Genomic DNA, 22,046 nt, shown 5'->3' on the forward strand with positions numbered 1-22,046 from the left:
AGTTTGACTAATGAGTTATGAATTCAGCCGTACAGACTTCTATAGGGATTCCGGCTAATATGTTATTTTTCATAAATTTATTTTCACCTGAGTTACTTATTTTGTTATTATGAATATGTGAAGCATGATTTGAATTGATATATATATATATATTTATATTCTATTTATGGGAAAAATTATACATGTTTTACGGCGAAGGCTTAAAGCACTTGATAAATGAAATGATTTTGAAAATCTTTGTTTTTGCTCACTCACGTTTTTTGTTTTGCGCCCCTCTAGGTTTTAAGTTGACTTCTGTTTGTGGCTTTGAGGATCTTGGCGGTTCTGACAGAATAAAATATTCGTAGGATATCTTCTGGTACTGTATAACTAGTACTTGTCCTACTGGACTGCACCTAGACTTTCTATGCTTTGATTAGGAGTATTTACTCTTGTATCTCACTCCTAGCACTTTCTACTTATTATTGCACATTAGTAGCTTTTGGTTTTTATTTGTTCGCATATTTATTATCCTTATCGTTTCCACACTGTGCACATGGCTAAGTCACCCTCACGTGACGGCCAGCACGCCTCGATCTCGGTCGGGGTGTGCTAGTTTAGTATCAGAGTCTAGGTTTAAAGGTCCTGTATATCTTGTGAATGATCTAATCATTGTGGTGTCTTTTGTTAGAACTATGCTGCCACGTAGAGAGCCACGTCACTCAGCTGAGCCTAGTTTCCCTGATATTGCTCAGTTAGGGGAAGCTATAGCTAATGCCATTCAGTCTTCACTCTGTCCTCCTCAAAAGACACATCTTGAGACTATGTATAATTTGAAGCTTAATCATTTCATGGGAAATGAAAGACATGAAGGAGCGGAGAAATGGCTTAATCATGTCGAGAAGACTTTCCTTGTGATGCAGAGTCAGGCGAATCTTCCTCATGATAGGTGGGTCGAGACGACTACCTGGTTTTTAGGTCCGGAGCCTGCATCTTGGTGGAGACAAGAGTCACATCAGATGCCACTAGAGGTTGTAGCAGATTGGGAAGTGTTTAAACAGTTGTTTCGTAAAAGGTTTATTCCCCCTGAGTATATTGATCGCAAAAAACAAGAGTTTACGCATTTGAAACAAGGAAAGATGTCATCGAATGAGTATTACAAGAGGTTCACTGATTTGTCTCGATATGATCCGGAGGTTGCTGCTAATCTGGTCGAGATGCTCCATCGCTTCAGGTTAGGTACTAAGAAGAAATGGCATCAACTCCTTATGCCACTTACCAGGAGTTTTATGAGGTTTTACTGCGGATTGAGGACTTAGAGAACATGCCCAGTGAAAGTGAAGATGAAGAAGAAAAGAATATGAACCAGAGGCGAGATGATAAAGGTAAAGGTCAATCATCTCAGGGACCTTGTAAGACCCAGAATTTTAAGAGAAGTGGTGTTAGTTCCAGCTCTTCTAATGGAGGTTTGAGCTCTAATGTGTAGAGGAGAGGTGGTAGATTTTCTGGAGGCCTGAGATTTCAGAGGCAGAGGGATTTAGTGGTTCAGGTGCTCCTTTATGCCACAAGTGTAATAATAGACATTTTGGGGAGTGTAGGAGAGGCAGCAGTGCATGCTATACTTGTGGACAGATGGGGCATAAGGCTGCACATTGCCCTTAGAATCAGCAAAGGCCCCAACAGCCTTCATTACCACCACCTTTGTCGACCCAGCAAACTTCAGGATTTAATGGTTATAGCCAGACTGGTTGTGGAGGTGCTTATCATTATCAGGGCGACGCCGCTCCTTATGTTACAGGGCAGTATCAGTACTCACAAGACCCTCATTATCATAGTGGGTACCCTTAGTATCAGGGAGGTTCTATGCCATATCAGCCACACTCAGCAGGTGGATCCCAGTGGTACCAAGGGGACAGCCCCAGCAGGTAAAGATTGCTGCTAGCAGTGTAGGATCTTCGAGGCAGCCTGGTCAGCCAAGACAAGGGCGAGATATTCATGCTAGCAAAGGTCGTGGTGGACGACAGCAGAATCAGGGACGTATCCACAACATGACACTGCAAGATGCTCAGAACAATCCTAATTTAATCATCGGTACGTTAAATATTCTTGGTCATTTTGCTAGAGTATTGATTGATTGTGGTGCTACGCATTCTGTTGTTTCTCATGCATTTGCTCAAATGACGCAACCTCATCCTACACCTCTAGGATATGATTTAGAGTTTTCTATGCCTAGAGGGGAGATATGTTATGTGGATCGGGTATATCTAGGATGTCCAGTAATGGTGGAGGATGTTGTTATGCCAGCTAATCTTATTCCGTTAGACATTGTTGATTTTGATGTGATTTTGAGCACTAATTAGTTACATTATAATCGTGCCAAAATAAATTGTTATGGAAAGGCAGTCACCTTTCATCGTCCTGGATTACGGATTACCTGAAGTTACATTTGTAGGAGAGCCTAGCGGGGTGAGGTATGGTGTTATTTCTACCATGAAAGCCAAAAGATTGTTGTCGAAAGGTTGTCAGGGATATTTGGCTCATGTGGTGTTGAATGATAATGCTCCTAGTAGTGTGGAGGATGTGCATGTGGTCAGGCATTTTTCTGGATGTGTTCCCTGACGATTTACCTGGATTGCCGCCAGACAGAGATATGGAGTTCGTTATTGATCTGCTTCCAGGTACGGATCCTATATCTTTGACTCCTTATAGAATGGCTCCTACTGAGTTGAGGGAATTAAAAGTTCAGTTGCAGGAATTGGTGGATAAAGGATTTATTCAACCTAGTACTTCACCTTGGGGAGCTTCAGTTTTACTTGTGAGGAAGAAAGACGAAACCTTGAGGCTATGCATTGATTACAGGCAATTGAATCAGGTAACAATTAAGAACCGTTATCCATTGCCTCGTATAGATGATTTGTTTGATCAACTCCGAGGTGCCTGTGTGTTCTCTAAGATTGACTTAAGGTCTGGTTACTACCAGTTGAAGATTAGAAATGAAGATGTCCCTAAAACAGCTTTCAGGACTCGATATGGTCATTATGAGTTTCTTGTGATGCCATTTGGGTTAACTAATGCACCAGCAGCTTTCATGTATTGAATGAATCGAGTATTCCAGCCATATTTAGACAGGTTTGTTATTGTTTTCATTGACGATATTCTGGTATACTCTAAGACTAGAGCAGAGCATGCTAGACATCTTAAATTGGTGTTGAAAAGTTTGAGGGAACACCAGTTATATGCTAAGTTTAGCAAATGCCAATTCTGATAGATCAAGTGGCATTTTTGGGACATATTATATCAGCTCAAGGTATCCGAGTGGATTTTTAAAAAGTGGCAGCTGTGGAGAATTGGGAACAACCTCGAACCGTCACTGAGGTACATAGTTTTCTTGGCCTTGCAGGCTATTATAGATGATTTGTTAAGAAATTTTCAGTGATTGCTTTACCATTGACAAGGTTGACCAAGAAGGATGTTAAGTTTAAGTGGGATTATAATTATGAGCAAAGTTTTCAGCAGTTGAAGTATTATCTCACTCATGCACCTGTTTTAGCACTCCCAAATGATAATGGTAATTTCAAGGTCTACAGTGATGCTTCTTTGAATGGTCTGGGTTGTGTATTGATGCAAGATGGTAGGGTGATTGCTTATGCTTCGAGACAATTGAAACCTCATGAGAAGAATTACCCTACTCATGATCTGGAGTTAGCGGCTATCATTTTTGCTTTGAAGATTTCGAGACATTATCTTTATGGTGAGAAATGTAAGATCTTCACAGATCATAAGAGTCTTTAGTATCTTTTCACTAAAAAAGATTTCAATCTTCAACAGCGGAGGTGGATTGAGTTGCTTAGTGATTATGATTGCACAATCGAGTATCACCCTGGTCGTGCAAATGCAGTGGCAGATGCACTTAGTAGGAAGACTCCAGCTAGACTTAATGCCATCTATGATTGTCATGTTCATTTTCTTGCGGATTTGAGGTCCACTTGAGTGGAGTTAGGAGTGGAAGATAGAGAAGAAGCCTTACTTGCTAATTTTCAAGTCAGGCCAATCTTAATTGATCGTGTGCTCGAGGCACAGATGAATAATGAAGAGACCCAGGAAATAATTCAAGCAAGGAATCAGGGGAAAAAGAAAGATTTCAGAGATCGAGAAACTAATGGCATGCTTATGCAAGAGAGCAGAATGTATGTGCCGAATAATGCAGAGTTAAAGAAAGAAATCCTTGATGAAGCGCATATTTCGGCATATGCAATGCATCTAGGAGGTACCAAGATGTATCATACCATTCGCCCATTTTATTATTGGCTAGGTATGAAAAGGGAAATTGTTGAATATGTGAATAGGTGTGCCATTTGCCAACAGGTTAAAGCTGAAAGGAAGAAGCCGTTTGGGTTGATGCAGTCACTTCCTATTCCATAGTGGAAATAGGAAAATATTACAATGGATTTTGTGTACAAGCTTCCTCGTACACAGAATGGTTATGACGGCATTTGGGTGATAATTGATCGGCTTACTAAGTCAGCACACTTTATTCCAGTGAGGGAAAAATATCCATTAAGCCGATTAGCTAAGTTATTCATATCGAAGATTATGAAGTACCATGGTGTTCCAGTTGATATTATCTCAGACCGGGACCCTAGATTTACTTCTAAGTTATGGATAGCATTCCAGGAAGCTTTTGGTACGAGATTACTTTATAGTACAACATATCACCCTTAGACAAATGGACAATCTGAGAGGACTATTTAGACATTAGAGGATATGTTGAGATCTTCAGTGCTGCAGTTTGGCGATGGTTGGCATGATTGTTTGGATTTGATGGAGTTCATCTACAACAACAGTTACCATTCGAGTATTGGTATGGCACCATTTGAAGCACTCTATGGCAAGTCTTGTCGAACTCCATTATGCTGGTCAGAGGTTGGTGAAAGAGTTTTAATGGGTCTTGAGATAGTGGAGGAGACTACTCAGAATATTTAGGTAATTAAGTCTAACCTGAAAGCGGCACAGGATTGACAAAAGAGCTTAGCAGACAAGCATGCCACTGACCGGAGGTATAAAGTAGGTGATTGGGTGTTTTTGAAGTCATCACCATGGAGAGGTGTTGTGCGGTTTGGAAAGAAAGGCAAGTTAAGTCCTAGATACATCGAGCTGTATTTGATCACTGAAAGAGTTGGTCAAGTTGCTTATAGGCTTGAGTTTTCTTCAAAATTGTCTAAAGTGCATAATGTATTCCATGTTTTGATGCTTCGACATTATATCTCAGATCCTTCACATGTGATTCCTCCTCAGCCTTTGGAAATTAATTCGGATTTGACTTATGATGAGGAACTAGTGACTATTTTGGATTGGAAAGATAAGGTTATGAGGAATAAGACAATGCATTTGGTGAAAGTCTTATGGAGAAATCATTCAATGGAAGAAGCTACTTGGGAGACAGATGACCAGATGAGAGAGATGTATCCACGCCTATTTTATGATTATTAGTGGATTGTAAAGATGGTATAAATTTCGAGGACAAATTTTTTTATAAGGAAGGTAGATTGTCACAGCCATTCCCAAAATAAATTATCGATGGCGTGGAAGTTACTAAATTGCCTTTGGACGTTGAGATATAATTGAGTTATATGATGGTGTGGTTTAAGTTTAAATTCATTTGGACAAATTCTAAGTTTTTCCTAAGTTTTGGGAACATTTAGGACTCAAAGTGTTTTCTTTAGTTTTGGTTGGTGACCCACGTGGACCACACACACACAGACAAACTCTCCCTCTCTTCCGTGCCTTCTCTCTCTCCTTCTCGGATTTTTCAAAAAATCCGCACAAAACATACGGACGAACTTCAAAACTAACCATACACGCACAGATTGAGGGTTCAAAGGGCACCATTGTGTTCCTGAGGTTTATACGAGTTGAATGGTACCATTTTTAGGTAAGAACTTCTTCGAAAACTCGTGAAAACCCTAACTCGATTTTTGTCACTATTCATGCAATCGTAAAATCGTGTGTTTTTTTAGGAGGTTCTCACGAAGCTCGGAGTGGTTTGTTGGAAGAAATTGGATGTCAAATCATCGAGAACGATGGGTTTTAAGATTTACCAGAATATCGAGGCTTTTTTCGGCGGGTTTCTAGTGGTTTCAAGGCTCGACTCAGGTATGATTTTGTTCTTCTTGGTGAGACATTCAAAATGGTTCAAGTTTCATGAAGTTTGGTGTTAAAATGAGAGAGAAATTAGGGTTAGAAACTTTTCCAGAAACCAGTGAACAGTCGCCGGCGTCTGGTGACTCGTTAGGGAGGAAGAAGCATATTCCGTCAGTTTTGACGGAATATGCTAACGGCGTAAGGTAACGCTGTTAGTTTTTAGACGGAATATCCTATATTTTAACGGAATATTCCTGACGACATTAACTGTCGCCGTCAGTGTGCTAGGCACGTGCCAGCACGTGGGCGGCGCGTGAGGGGTCGGAAATTTTTTCTAAAAATATGGGGATGTTCATGAGGTTGTGTAGATCACATTGGTATATTCAAACATCCCATTTGAGCAATGTATGAGAAGTTATTAGCTAGTATTGGTTATGTGCTTTAAATTAACGTTTTTATAGTTGTTTCACATATGGGGAAGACTTATCCCAAGGACGAGCACAATTAAGGGTGACTCGGGAGCTACGACCCTTCAACATACCAGTGAGTGGGCTTTTGGTTTTTAGTATATACTTATATAATTAATATTTTCCCAAAAAATGCGTTTAAATGAAAGTATGCCTTGAAATGCCATGCATATAAATTTATGTTCAGTATATGAATTAGTATATGATGCATTATATATAATTGTGGTGTTGTGGACGCTCAGGTAAGCCCAGGTGAGTTTATGAATTGTGAATGTGAATAACGGTTGTGATTAATTGAGAAACATTGAGCTCATAAACCTGCACCCCGAGGTTAGTGATTTAGCCAGAGATATGGCCCAGGCCTGTTTATAATGTCACATCCTGCACCCTATGCTCACATTTGATCCAATTTAGGTGCATAGTCTTGTCGTACAGACCATCATAGGTGGTTCCGACTCGTAGGTGACTAGCAATTTATCGCACAGTTATCATGATAGAGTAACACTGAGCAGAACTATATTACACCCAGTCCTGTCGTACAGACCATTACAGTGGTTCCGACTCGTGTGCAGTGTAGTGCTGTATAGGTCATTTGCAATGACTTCGGCTAGTTTGACTAATGAGCTATGAATTCAGCTGTACAAACTTTTACAGGAGTTCCGGCTAATGTGTTATTTTCCATGAATTTATTTTACTTATTCTGTTATTATCTTGGCATGGCATACTCATGATTATGAATATGTGAAGCATGATTTGAATTGATATATATATATATATATATATATATGTATGTATGTATGTATGTATGTATATATTTATATTCTATTTCTAAGAAAAATTATACATGTTTTACGGTGAGGGGTTAGAGCACTTGATAAATGAAATGATTTTGAAAAGCTTTGTTTTTTGCCCACTCACGTTTTCTGTTTGCGCCTCTTCAGGTTTTAAGTTGACTTGCTGTTGGTGACTTTGAGGATCTCGGCGGTTCTGATAGAATAAAATATTCGTAGGATATCTTCTGGTATTGTATAACCAATACTTGTCCTACTAGACTGCACCTAGACTTTTTATGCTCTGATTAGGAGTATTTACTCTTGTATCTCACTCCTAGCACTTTCTGCTTATTAGTGCACATTAGTAGTTTTCGGTTTTTATTTGTTCGCATATTTATTATCCTTATCGTTTATGCACTGTGCACATGGCTATGTCACCCTCACGTGACGGCCAGCACGCCTCGATCTCGGTCGGGGTGTGTCAATTATACTGCTGTTAACTAATTGAATTTTGTTTGTTACTTGATTTTGTGGCTTTGTACTACCATTTATTCGATATGTAAGAGAAGAAAATTAATATCATTATTTTCTTATCTTCTGTTTTTTTACCTTTTTATATGGGAAACTGTGTTTTTGTTACCTTTTTATTATCTTTGAGAGGAAGGGAGTTTTTTTTAAGATAATTTAACTTTCTTCTTTGTAGTTCGATATAGATAAATGTTTAAATCTCTAATAATGATCATTTGGAAAGAATTGAAAACTCATTATAATTATGTCAATGTATATTTCAAGAAATCATACCCAGTTTGCTATCATAGTTACCTTTGCAGACTATGGTCTTTTGTTTCAACTGATTTTATGATTTTTTTTTATTTTTTATTTTTTTGGTTTTGTGCTGAGTGGACTTACTAGCATTCTAACCTTATATATATTATTGGAAATCCTAGGGTACTTGTGACCTCCCGAAGGAACAAATGGCAGCAAGGAAGAAAGCATTTTCAATAGTCAAAGAGGTATTTAACATGTATGGTGCCACAACCCTTGAAATTCCACTTTTGGAATTGAGAGAAACCCTTGCAAAAAATATGGGGAAGAGTGGAAATCGATTTATGATCTTCTTGAAGAGGTATTTCTCAATTTCAATTGTTTTCAACTTTAAATTAAGTTTTGTTTTTATTTTTCATAGCTAATTTCAATGTTTTTCTTGTCGTGACTCATACAATTGCAGTGTGAAGAAAGCGTGGGGATAAAACTTAACTTAGTTTGATTCTTAGCACACGCTCTATTTTAGCCAAAGATCGCTCGTTTTGTACGTAGATGTCTTTGGTGATCTTTTAGTATGTCCAATGATGATAGATTATCCTAACCAAGAATAGCATTCTTGAGAATAATAAATTTCAAGTAACAAATGAAATTGAATCGGTTAACAACATTATAATCTTTCTTGGTTATCATCTTAAATCATATGTGATCGTTTATAGTTTACATTCAATGGCATGAGTAATGGAATCTTACCTTTGGAAGTCTTCCACTCTCATTATATTAAATGGCAATCGTAGTTTTATGATATCACTCCAATTACCTTGTGCCCTAAGCAATTTTCTTGACACTGCGAAACCCTAGCGCTCATATAGAAAAAACCCTACCTCAGAACCCGGCTACAGCCCTTCATACAATGTTTATTTCCCTCTCAACTCCGACAATGGCGTAGATAATAATAGAAAGTATTGAGAGTGGAAGACTTCCAAATGTAAGATTCCAGTACTCATGCCATTTACTGTAAAGTATAATTGATCAAATATGATTCAAGATGATAATCAAGAAGGATTATACTGTTGTTAACTGATTGAATTTCGTTTGTTACTTGTTTTTGTGGCTATATGTAACCATTTATTCAACATGTAGGAGAAGAAAAGTAATATTATTATTTTCTTATCTTTTTTCTTACCTTTTTATTTAAGAAACTGTGTTTGTATTACTTTGTTATTGTCTTTGAGAGGAAAGGAGATTTTTTTTTCTTCAAATAATTTAACTTTGTACTTTGTTGTTCGATACGGATAGATGTTTGAATATGTAATAGTGATCATTTGAAAAGAATTGGAAACTTATTGTAATTGTGTCAATGTATATTTTCAAAAAACCATATTCAGGTTGTTGTCTCATGCCTTTGCAGATTATGGTCTTTTGTTTCAACTGATTTTATGATTTTTTTTCTTTTTCTTTTTGGGTTTGTGTTGCATGGACTTGTTTTCTGACCTTGTATATATTATTGGAAATCCTAGGGTACTTGTGACATTCCGAAAGAACAAATGGTAGGAAGAAAGAAAGCATTTTCCACAGTCCAAGAGGTCTTCGAGATGGATGGTGCCACAACCCTTGAAACTCCACCTCTGGAATTGAGAGAAACACTTATCGCAAAATATGGGGAACACTGGGAATTGATTTATGATCTTCCTGAAGAGGTATTTCTCAATTTCAACTATTGTCAGCTTTAGTGGAGTTTTGTATTTATTTTTTGTAGTTAATTTCAATGTTTTTATTGTCACAGCCCATCTCGAATTATTTTATCGTCAGTGTGAAATGTCTATTTTGCTCTTGGACGTTGAGGTGTGTTGTGTGTGACATGCTTTTAGAGGTGGACCAATATGTTAAGTTCCTAAGTTTTTGGACCCAATTAGAACTTAAACTTTTGTTTGTTTTGGTTGGTAGCCCAAACTAGGACCATACACTCACAACCAATCAACCCGTTGACTCTCTCTCTCCTCCCTCTCTCGGACTTCTTTCCATTTCCGTACAATTGTACAGACAAACTTCAAACCTTCACTTCCAGTCACGGATCAAGGCTATGAAGGTGGTCTTCGTGTTCTTTGTGAGCTCAGAAGCTCATCCATACCCTTAGTTGGACGTGAAACCTTCGAAAACCCGAAAACCAGAAAACCCCGATCGTGAGCATTGTTCATGCAGTCGTAAATGTGGACCTTTCAGCAAGTTTTAAGGTCATAGGAAGCCTTAAAACATCTTCACGAAGCTCGAGGAGTAACTTTGGATGTCGGGAGGCTTGCGTTCAACGAGTTGCAGAGGTGGCCAGATTATCGTGCCTTTTTTCGGCAAGATCTCGTGGATTTTAGGGATTAAAATTGGTAAGGTTTTGTTCTACTCGTTGTAAGCTTCATTTTGTTTTAAGTTTCATGAATTTTGGTTCAGAAATGACGAAGATATGAAGTTTAGAAAATTTTCCCAGTTTCCGGCGACGGTGATGGAATCTGGTGACTTGCCGGAGAAGAAGACGAATATTCCGTCAACTTTGACGGAATATTCCTAACGGTGATTAACGTCGTCAGGTATAATTAACGGTATGTGCTTATATTTAATAGAATATTCCCTAACGCCGTTAGGGAATCCGTTTGGTGTGCCAGGCAAGTGCATGCACATCTGACCGTGCCTTGACCGGTGCGTGAAAGCGCGTGGGTACTGAGAAAATTTTTCTAAAAATATGGGGATGTTCGTAGTGTTGAGTAGATCACGTTGGTATATTCAAACACCATTTGAGCATTTTATGAGAAGTTATTTTCTAGTTTTGTATATGTGCTTTAAATAACGTTTATTCAGTTATTTCGCATATAGGTGAGACCTATCATGAGGACGAGCGCCATCAATCGAGGTTCAGGGGCTACGACCCTTCGACATATCAATGAGTGGGCTTTTGGTTTTCCGTATATACCTATATACTTGAGATTTTTTCCAGAAAACAAATTTGAATGATTATACGTTTTGAAATGCCATTCAAAGTCTCTGCCTATTTTATTTATGCATTAGTAGTTGCATATTATTATGATTAGTGTTGCGGACGCACAGGTAAGTGCCAGGTAAGTTCATAAATTAAAGAAATGAGATTACGTCAGTTATGCGAGATATGATGTGATGTATTGAGAGCTCATAAACCTACACCTTGGTGTTAGTGCTCCTGCCCAAAGTCAGGGCACAGTCCTTCACGTGATGTTCACCTCCCGCACCATATGCTCACCTTGGATCCAAGTTAGGTGCACAGGCTTGTTGTACATACCACCTTACGTGGTTTCGACTCGTAGGTGACCCGCAATCATTTGCACAGCCTTCACATGATCGTAGCACTAGAGCATATTTATTTTACACCTAGTCTTGTCGTACATACCACTTTAGGTGGTTCTAACTCGTGTGCAGGATTTGATATGATTGAGATTGGTTATGAGCTATATACTAAGCCACGCAGGTGACGTTAGGTGGATCCGGCTGATATGATGTCTGGAATTGATATATTTTAACTAGATTAATTATGACATTTCATTGAGATACTTTGGCATGGTATATTTCTATGGGTTTTCATCCTGAGCATGATTTCTGTTATTATATATATATATATATATTTTTTTCTAGGAAATTATACAGGTTTTATGGCGAGGGGTTAGAACTTTTGAGAAATGAAATGATTTTGGAAAAGCTTTGTTTTTGCCCACTCACACTTTCTGTTTTGCGCCCCTCCAGGTTTTAGGTAGAAGTGCTTTGATGGCTCACAGGGATTTCGACGGTGGTTCTGACAGAACATCATAAATGTAGGATCACCCTTGGATGTTGTATAATTATTACTTGTCCAGCCTGACTGCACTTAGGCTATTTATGCTCTGATTGTGTATTTCACACTTAATCTCGCACTTGCACCTTATCTTATCTAGTACTCTAGTTGATTTGGTTTTTGTTTATTCGTAATTCTTTATATCTCTATTGTTTCCGCATTGTGCACATGGCTACGTCACCCTCACGTGATGGCCAGCATGCCCTGATTTAGGTCGAGGTGTGTCATTTATTATCGTCACTCTCACAAATGCAGTGTGAAGAGTGGGTGTGGATAAAAGCTTAACTCCGTTTGATTCTTAGCACACACTCTATTTTAGCTCACTCTTTTCATACTTGGATGTCTTTGGTGATTTTTAGTATTTCCAAAGATGATAGATTATACTAACCAAGAACAACATTCCTTAGAATAATAGATTTCAAGTAACAAACGAAATTTATAACAATATAATAATTCTTCATTATCATCTTGAAACATATTTGATCAATTATACTTTACATTAAATGGCATGAGTACTGGAATCTTACATTTGGAAGTCTTCCACACTCATTACATTAAATGGCTCTCTTGCAGTTTTATTGTATCAAGCCAATTACTCTATTGATAGGAGCATATTTATGCGCCTTAGTTAGCTAGTTCTTATGCATTTTGGTTATGTTTTCTTCGTTAAGGTAGTCTTTTAAGCTACTTTCATGTGTTTTCAGGTTTAAAGGGCATATTACATAAAAGATGGCAATTTGGAGCTTTTTGGAGCAAAAAGTGAGCTTGGATTGAAAAGTACATGCTTGGAACACAAGGTTTGGATGAAATTGAAGAGTTGAAGATTTGAGGATTCCTAGTACAAGAAGGATTCCTAGTCCGAGGAAAAGTCCTAATTGAAGAAGGATTCCTAATCAACGAGGGATTCCTAGTTGAAGATGGATTCCGAGAAGAACGAAGATTCCTACTCAAACGAGGTTTCCTACTTGAAGTAGGAAAGCTAAGCCTAAAAGTTTCCATTTTGGGTTGATCTTTCCTAAACCTAAATGGCCTTGCGTTTTAGCAACATTAGAAGGTTCCTAAGCGTTGAAAGACACGAAGAGTGGTTCTAGAACATTTTCTCATCCTTGCCGTGGGTTGGGCTTATTTCTTCTTGGTTTTGGGCTTTCTAGAAGCCCTAACCCTAGCCACTAATCAGCCACACCTTTCCCCTTCTAGAACACCTATTTCCTTGCCTTGCAAGGCATTCTAGAAGCCCTAACCCTAGCCCACTTAATCAGCCGCACCCTAGGCCTTTTCCCATGCAAAAATCTGATTGTTTACCCTAATTCCTTGTGGATTTTCAACCCTAGCCGCACCTAAACCCTAGCCCATTGTCTAACCTGATTTCTTTAGGGTTTGTGGTGCCTATATATATATGTGTTTTTACATCCTTTGGCCGGCTACCACCTCCCATATCAACCATTCACGCCAGAAATTCATACCAAGACTTTGCCGCAGCATTCCACCCCCAAACTCCCAACTTTCTGCCCAAATTCAACCTTTGCCGCAACCTTCCATCCAAGTAACCATTCATCCACCATAGCCGCACCTTCCCACCACCATAATCACCTTGTGTCGCCACCATTGAAGGAGAGGAGGAGTAGTGCCGTGCAGTCCAAAGGAAGGAAGAAACCTTGCACATGCAATCTGCAACTAGTGGAGTGTTTGGAGTTCTTTCTTCTCTTGTTTCTGTTTGCATGTTTAATTTAACTTGCTGTTCAATTATGTTAAACATGTGGAACTAATTTCTTTTTAGTTAGAGGCGAATTTGAAGCCATGGACATATGTTGGTTATGATTTGATTTACTCTAGTTATGAATTCATGAACTTTAGATGTGGTTTACTTTTCTGTTTTGATTGATAACATGTTTATGTATGTGGGTTGAGGGTCGACACTTAATTTGCATGCCTAAACTTGATGCTAGGATATAAGGGAGTTTCACCTAATCGTTATTAACTTATATTCATAAGTAGTAAAAGTCGCTAGTCACGATTGTGTTAAGTAAACCCTAGGCTGGATTAACATGCGTATTCCATAGTTATGAATGCCTAGTCGATGTTTATGATTTCCGTTGAACTTAATGATCTTTGTTGAATGTCTCTATCATGCGTATTCCATAGTTAGGGACTTTGATGAGGAATAATTTGGTTGTAATGCGTATTCCATTCAATCCAATGAATCTAGGGAAATCGGAAAGTGAATTTAAGCGGAGCTAATAAACTTGGAGCATTGACATTCATAGTTTGTTGAAGTCATAACTGGGAATCAAATTATATGCATATGTTCATGTGTGGATAAGGGTCCTCTAACTAGCTTTTCACCCTTGAATTCATCTCAATTTCGTTTTAGTTTGCTTGATTTGCAATTTGTTTAGTTTTAATTCAATTTCGTCAACAAATCAAACACCCTTTTCTGTTTTATGTTATTAGGTCAGAATCTGTCCTAATTAGGTTCTTTAGAGTGTTTTGAGTCAATATAGGTTAGGTTTAGTCCATAAACATTGTTTGAGTCTTAGTTTAGTCTTAAATTCGTCCAAGTTCATCTCTAGAATCTGTTTTGAGTCTAATTGTTAGTAGTGTGCTGTTTTGAGTCTTTTAAGTGTTTTTTGAGTTAGTTAAGTTACAATCTGTTTTCTTTTAATCTTTTGAGTCAAAGTAAGAGTTAATTTCGTCTAAATCACTTGTTAGGTTTAGAATTGAGTCAATTTCACTAAGTTTTGCAGATTTGAATGTCTTAGGTCAGATTAGAGTCTATTCTTGTGTTTTTAAGTCTAGTTTAGTGTTTTAAAGTTTAATTTGAGTAGATTAGCAGCCCTAGTTAATCCCCGGTCTAGAACGATCCCTATTTGCTCATATACTACAATTGTCATCCATAGGGTTTAATTTGTGTGTCAAGTTAATTTTCACACCATCTATGCCCTAAGCCCAATTTTCTCGACTCAGCAAAAACGGAACCCTAGCGCTTATATAGAAAAACCATACCTCAGAACCTGACTACAACCCCTCACGTAGTCTCTCTCTCCGATTGTGCTCCGACAATGGTAGAGATAACAGTAGAAAGAGTGCACTAAACATTAGAGAGTCTCATTGAGTCTATATGAGAGAGTTTTCAACAAAATTGTGATTCATTGGAGTCTTGCGATTTGGAGTGCTACTATTACAAGGATGTTGTTGTTGTATTCTGAGAGACAACTACCGATCAACCATGAGCACTATAGTGGACGTAAACTTTTCTCAAGAATAGAATGCCTAACATTGGCCTAGACCATATTTTTAGGTTTTTTCTAATCCATTATGTCATTTTCATTTAACAATGGTTACTTATGTGTATGCATTACTTTGATATATAATTGCATGAATTATTTTTTGGTTTTTTATGTGGTTCAATATAGCAATTACACCCTTTTTTCCAACAATAAAAGACAAGGCCCAATTACCCCTAAGCCTAATATGGTGGATGAGAGCAGAAAGTGAAGGAGAAGCCGATGAACTCAATAGAAAACCTAGATGAGTTGTATCATGTAGAATTATGACTTCTTGTATTGATGTGTATAAAATATTACAATATATATGAAGTAATATCAATCCCTCTTAAAATAGAAAATCTTACCCTAATTATAATTGAAAATTACAATTCTGTACCAAGATGATTCTGGATCAATTAAGGATAATCTAACAACCTTTCATTCTTTTCGTAGTTTGGTACGTAAAGTCTTGGTAGGAATACATACCCTTCAATGAGGACCACGTAAATCAATTAGAATTTTTCATTGACTGTATTCAATAATTTGTTGGATATATAAAAAATAAAAATAAAAGAAAAACAAAAAGGAAAGGGACACGCCAATCGATTAGATTTTTTCATTGACTGTATTCAATGATTTGTTGGATATAAAAAAAAAAACAAAAGAGGAAAGGACCACACCAATAACGTAATACGTCTTATAGAGAGTAGTGGTATTAATATTGATGAGCTGATCCAGATCCTAGCTTCCGCGAAAGGGAAGAAAAGAAGTTGAGATGAATACATGAAAATTTCAATGCATTTGGAACACGGGATGATATATCACGTGTCTCTACATAAATGATGAGATTCTTATGTTAAAAAAAATTAATAACATAAAAAATAAAATTTTCCACCACTTACATAATAACACATGATGTACCATTTGTGTTACGCGCACAAAGAAAAATTTCGCCATGTATATAACTGACTTTGACATTCTAGTCCAATTGGTCCATAAATACACGTGTAAATACTCATTATGAAAATGCCACCTGGACAAGTTGTAAACCTGATGATGAGACCCGAATCCCACTTAAATGTGAATTATGTTCTATAAAGTCTGCTAAGATAAAAAAAATTGATAATAGACTAGTAGGCTCTTTTTAGGATAATTAGTAGATGTGACAAAAATAATTTTCAACAAAAATTAGATGTTTGGCAAAAATTTCTTGCTATAAACTTGTGACAAAAATAATTTTCAACAAAAATTAGATGTTTGGCAAAAATTTCTTGCTATAAACTTGAAAAGGGAGTTATTTTTACACACTTTTTATTTATTTATGACCAATGGTGTGTAAGCGGAGAAAAATGTATTATATATTATTTTTCATATCAAAACTACATTAAAAAAAAAAAAAAAAAAAAACTAAACTGATTATCAGACCGTCTCTAAAGTGAAAAAGCATTATACAAAATAGTTCCAGAGTCAGTTTCACGTGCCAAAGAAAAGGTTGACACACATTTTCTATAAATAGCACAGGATTAAGGTTAGCTTTCACTACACAAGAGTAAGACCTCGAAGCTGAGCACTTTCCGAGTTTTCGGTAAAGACGAAAGACAGAAGATGAGTCCATTAGAACAAGCAACCGAAAAACGGCATGCAGTTTTTGTCCCATACCCAGCACAAGGCCATGTTAACCCCATGATGCAATTGGCCAAGCTTATTCACTCAAGGGACTTCCACATAACCTTTGTCAACACCGAGTTCAACCACAACCGTTTAATCCGGTCAAAAGGTCCCGACTCCGTTAAGGGTCTATCGGATTTTGTGTTCGAGACCTTACCAGACGGGTTGCCTCCTTCGGATAAGGATGGAACCCAAGATGTTCCAGCTTTATGTGACTCCATTAAGAAAACTTGTCTTGGTCCGTTTAAAGAGCTGGTGACTAAGATCAATTCCTCATCTCAAGTGCCACAAGTTACTTGCATAGTTGCAGATGGTATCATGACCTTTGGGAGCAAAGCTGCTAGAGAATTAGGCATTCCGGAGGTCACGTTATGGACGGCCTCTGCTTGTGGCTTCATGGGGTACTTGCAATACGGCGAACTTGTCAAACGTGGAATTATTCCGTTCAAAGGTACTTCTTTAATTTCCATTTGTTTTTTTCATGCTTTCGTCGTTAGTCAGTTTATTTATGTATATGAACATTTTTGTATGCATAAATTATCATGACACACTTGAGTTAAATCATCCACATCCTTCCTCTCCAAGTGCATATTCCTTTGTTTACCAAGATGATGCTTTAGTCTTTCCAGTGTTCCCTCTTATCTTCTCTGCAATCCAGCATGTCCAAAGGATAAGATAATTTGTGACACTTTGATCTTTCCTGTGTTACCCTTTATATTCTTGTGTTCATTTTGATGTATTATTAATTTATGGGGCTTATAGATTCTGGTCCTGTTTTCTAGTGTGTGATTGGGTCTAGTCCAGCATCACATCACACTACTAATAGAAGCGGACCAGTCTAATAAACATGTTGCCAAATATGGTACATCAATGCGTTAATTTTGTTCAGAAATCTTTTCTGCTATGTTATTGGGGAAGATTAATCAATTTGTAGTGATCACTTGGTTTAATAAAATCAATCTTAATTTTGTAAGAGTCAGTCCTGCCCGAGTTGAAATAATTGTTGGATTAAATTATGGGATTTTGCACCAATCACCTATAAACCTATGAGATGTCATTTTATTTTATTTTATTTTATCAACTAACTGTCAACATAATTATCTATCATCACCCATGCTTCACCTTCCATGCATTTCAGATGAGAATTTCATGCATGATGGCACACTCGATACACCAACTGATTGGATCCCAGGTATGAAAAATGTTCGGCTCAAGGACATCCCGAGTTTCATTAGAGTTACTGATCTCAACGACATAATGTTTAATTACTTGGGATCCGAAGCACTTAACTGTTTGAACTCTTCTGCAATCATCTTCAACACATTTGACGAATTTGAACACGAAGTGTTAGAGGTAATATTGACAATGTTCCCCAACATATACACCATCGGCCCCCTTAATTTGCTTGGCAGGCATTTCCCCGAAAGCAAGTCACTTAACTCAAGCTTATGGAAAGAAGACACAAAATGTTTGGAATGGCTTGATAAAAAGAAACCCAATTCAGTTGTGTACGTCAATTATGGCAGCGTAACAATGATGACAGACCAGCATTTGATTGAGTTTGCATGGGGGCTGGCAAATAGCAAGCACCCATTTTTATGGATAGTTAGGGCTGACGTGGTAAAGGGCGACTTACCAATTTTGCCCGAGGAATTTTTGGAGGAGATTAAGGATAGGGGTTATATTACAGGTTGGTGTGCACAGGACCAAGTGTTGGCTCATCCATCTGTTGGGGTTTTCCTAACACATAGTGGTTGGAATTCTACCATTGAAACTATATCTCATGGTGTGCCTGTAATTTGCTGGCCTTTCTTTGCGGAGCAACAAACGAATTGTCGGTACTCATGCACAACGTGGGAGATTGGAATGGAGGTGAGCCCTGATGTGAAGCGCCACGAAATTGAAGCACTGGTTAAGGAAATGCTGGAAGGAGAAGAAGGGATAAAGATGAGGGAAAAGGCAAAGGAATGGAAGATAAAAGCTGATGAAGCTATTGATGTTGGAGGATCATCATACAATAATTTTGAGAGATTGCTTAAGGAGGCACTCCAACTTGGTGAATGACTTGCTACGGATCAGGAACACGTTTGGTCCCTTTTCATGAACTATCATATATGCTTTTATTTACCAGGGATTTATCTTATTTTCATTTGGTGTTGCCTTTTAATGTTTATGTTTGGTAATTTGGATCTCAGTTTCTCTAGTTTTTATAGCACTTCACTATAAATAAACAACTTCACGTGTCGAAGTTCATCCTTGTCTTCTGTTATGTCTCTAATTTTCTATCTTCTTGCTTCCCTCTATTTCTCTTTTCTATCACTATGTGATGCACTCAGAAACCTCAAAAACATTGGCTTGGTTCCATTCATATTTATTCATTTTCTTGGACAATTTTGTCCTTTGCGTGTGTGTCGACACCGGAATTTCATAAGCATGAATTGCAAGTTCAATCATGCAACCAAAAAGTTTGTACTTGGATGTCTTTGGTGATCTTTAAGTATTTCCAAAGATGATAGATTATTCTAACCAAGAACACCACTCCTAAGAATAATAAATTTAAAGTAACAAACGAAATTCAATCACTTAACAATAGTATAATCCTTCTTGATTATCATCTTGAATCACATATGATTAATTATACTTTACTTTAAATGGCATAAGTACTGGAATGTTACCTTTGGAAGTCTTCCACTCTCATTACATTAAATGGCTCTCTTCCAGTTTTATTATATCAAGCCAATTACCTTATGCCGGAAGCCCAATTTTCTCAACGCTGTGAAAGCGGAACCCTAGCGCTCGTATAGAAAATCCTACCTTATAATCTGGCTACAACTCCTCACACAGTCTCTCCCTCCCTCTAAGCTATGACAATGGTGGGGATAATAGTAGAAACAATGGGAGTGGAAGACTTCCAAAGGTAAGATTCCGGTACTCATGCCATTTCGTGTAATTATAATTGATCAGATATGATTCATGATGATAATCAAGAAGGATTATACTGTCATTAATTGATTGAATTTCATTTGTTACTTGATTTTGTTGCTTTAGGTAACCGTTTATTCGACATGTAAGAGAAGAAAATTAAAGTCATTCCTTTTTTTTTTTGGTTACCTTTTTATTTGGGAAACTGTGGTATTTTTTTTCAACTGATTTTATGATTTTATTATTATTATTATTATTATTATTATTATTATTATTATTTTGGCTTTTGTTTTGAGTGGACTTACTAGCATCCTGACCTGGTATATATTATTGGACATCCTAGGGTAGTTGTGACTTCCTAAAAGAACAAATGGCAGCAAGAAAGAAAGCATTGTCAACAGTTCAAGAGTTCTTTGAGATGCATGGTGCCACATCCCTTGAAACTCCACCCTTGGAACTGAGAGAAACCCTCACGGCAACGGAAAAGATTGGGAATAGATTTATGATCTTCTTGAAGAGGTATTTCTCAGCTTCAACTGTTGTAAACTCAAGTGGAGTTTTGTTCTTATTTTTTTGTAGTTAATTTCAATGTTTTTTAGGTCATGTCTCATACAAATGCAGTGTGAAAATGTGGTGGGGATAAAAGCTTAACTCAGTTTGATTTTTAGCACAAGCTTTATTTTAGCCAAAGATCACTCTTTTTGTACTTGGTTGTCTTCAATTATCTTTTAGTATTTCGAAAGATGATAGATTATTTTAACCAATGACAACATTTCTAAGAATAATAAATAAATTTCAAGTAACAAACAAAATTCAATCAATTATACGTTACATAAATGGCATGAGTACTACAATCTTACCTTTGGAAGTCTTCCACTCTCATTACCAGCTCTCTTGCAGTTTTATTATATCAGGCCAATCACCTTGTGCCCTAAGCCCTATTTTCTCAACGATGTGAAAGCGGAACCCTAGCGCACATAAAGAAAATCCCTAACTCATAACCCTGCTATGACCCCTCACATAGTCTCTCTCTCTCTCTCTCCCCCTCTGAGCTTCGACAATGGCGGAGATAACAATAGAAAGCAATGAGAGTGGAAGACTTCCAATGGTAAGATCCGATGCTCATGCCATATAATGTAAAGTATAATGATCACGTATGATTCAAGATGATAATCAAGAAGAATTATAATGTTGTTAATTGATTGAATTTCGTTTGTTACTTGATTTTGTGGCTTTAGGTAACCATTTATTCAACATGTAGGAGAAAATTTCTAGCATTTTTTTTTTTTACCTCTTTATTTGGGGAACTATGTTTGTGTTATTTAATGTAAAGTATAATTTATTAGATGTGATTCAAGATGATAATAAAGAAAGATTATACTGTTGTTAACTAATTGAATTTCGTTTGTTACTTGAAATTTATTATTCTTGGGAATGCTGTTCTTGGTTGGAATAATGTACCATATTTGGAAATACTAAAGATCATCAAAGACCTCCAAGTACAAAAAGAGTGATCTTTGGCTAAAATAGAGCGTGTGCTAAGAATCAAACTAAGTTAAACCTTTAACCCATGCCTCTCTTCACACTACATTTGTATGAGTCACGACAAGAAAAACATTGAAATTAACTACAGGAAATAAAAACAAAACTTCCCTCAAGTTGACAACAGTTGAAACTGAGAAATACCTCTTCGGGAAGATCATCAATCGATTCCCAATCTTTCCCATATTTTGCCGTAAAAGTTTCTCTCAATTCCAAAAGTGGAGTTTCAAGGGTTATTGTGACAGCTCGTCCCTGATTTTAAGAGTTTTTAAAGTTTTAATAAAGGATTTTACAAAAATGCCCTTTGAGGCACGCACATTATTCGAGATTAATCATCATGTCGTGCCATCTAAGATTTGTTTTCTTGACATATTCTCGTAGTACTCGTCGCTATGGAAGCATGGGAGCAGACGGTTCGTGATTTGGAGTTATAACGAAAAAGTTATTAACGTTTGAAATTTGGGCATTTTAGGAATTATAATTTTAGTAAAATCTGGAATTTCTTTTATGAAAGTAGACGGCCCAGATTTAATGAAGAAATAAATGGATGGTTGGGATGAGAAGAAAGGAGGTTACGTGTGTGTGTGCGTGGCTGGTGAAAGAAAGGAAGAAGAAGAGATTAGGCAGAACTGCCCAACCAGAGGAAGAGAGCCGGAGCTTCGGGAGAGAAAGCAGAGAG

General features: G+C 37.3%; 2 protein-coding genes across 3 annotated transcripts; both read left to right on the top strand.

Annotated features, from left to right (window-relative positions):
- Nucleotides 1–674: 674 nt before the first annotated feature.
- Nucleotides 675–4,401, top strand: LOC139195800 (uncharacterized). The gene is made up of 8 exons (XM_070821455.1): nt 675–1,175; nt 1,262–1,445; nt 1,578–1,904; nt 2,574–2,851; nt 3,281–3,354; nt 3,435–3,615; nt 3,808–3,936; nt 4,345–4,401. Exons 1-8 carry the CDS (start codon nt 675–677, stop codon nt 4,399–4,401), a joined length of 1,731 nt encoding a protein of 576 aa, XP_070677556.1.
- A 12,389-nt stretch (nt 4,402–16,790) lies between these two features.
- Nucleotides 16,791–21,972, top strand: LOC103408172 (linamarin synthase 2-like). 2 transcript variants are annotated; one of them, XR_011581722.1, is made up of 4 exons: nt 16,791–17,354; nt 18,042–18,988; nt 20,169–20,344; nt 20,425–21,972. XR_011581722.1 is itself a non-coding variant. In XM_029106285.2 (2 exons), exons 1-2 carry the CDS (start codon nt 16,841–16,843, stop codon nt 18,965–18,967), a joined length of 1,440 nt encoding a protein of 479 aa, XP_028962118.1. In that variant the 5' UTR covers nt 16,791–16,840; the 3' UTR covers nt 18,968–19,281. The 2 variants fall into 2 exon arrangements, 1 of the variants encoding a protein (XP_028962118.1); XM_029106285.2 differs by lacking the exons at nt 20,169–20,344; nt 20,425–21,972 and having other exon boundaries at nt 18,042–19,281.
- Nucleotides 21,973–22,046: the final 74 nt, after the last annotated feature.

This window comes from Malus domestica, chromosome 01, assembly GCF_042453785.1.
Source record: "Malus domestica chromosome 01, GDT2T_hap1".
NCBI lineage: Eukaryota > Viridiplantae > Streptophyta > Magnoliopsida > Rosales > Rosaceae > Malus > Malus domestica.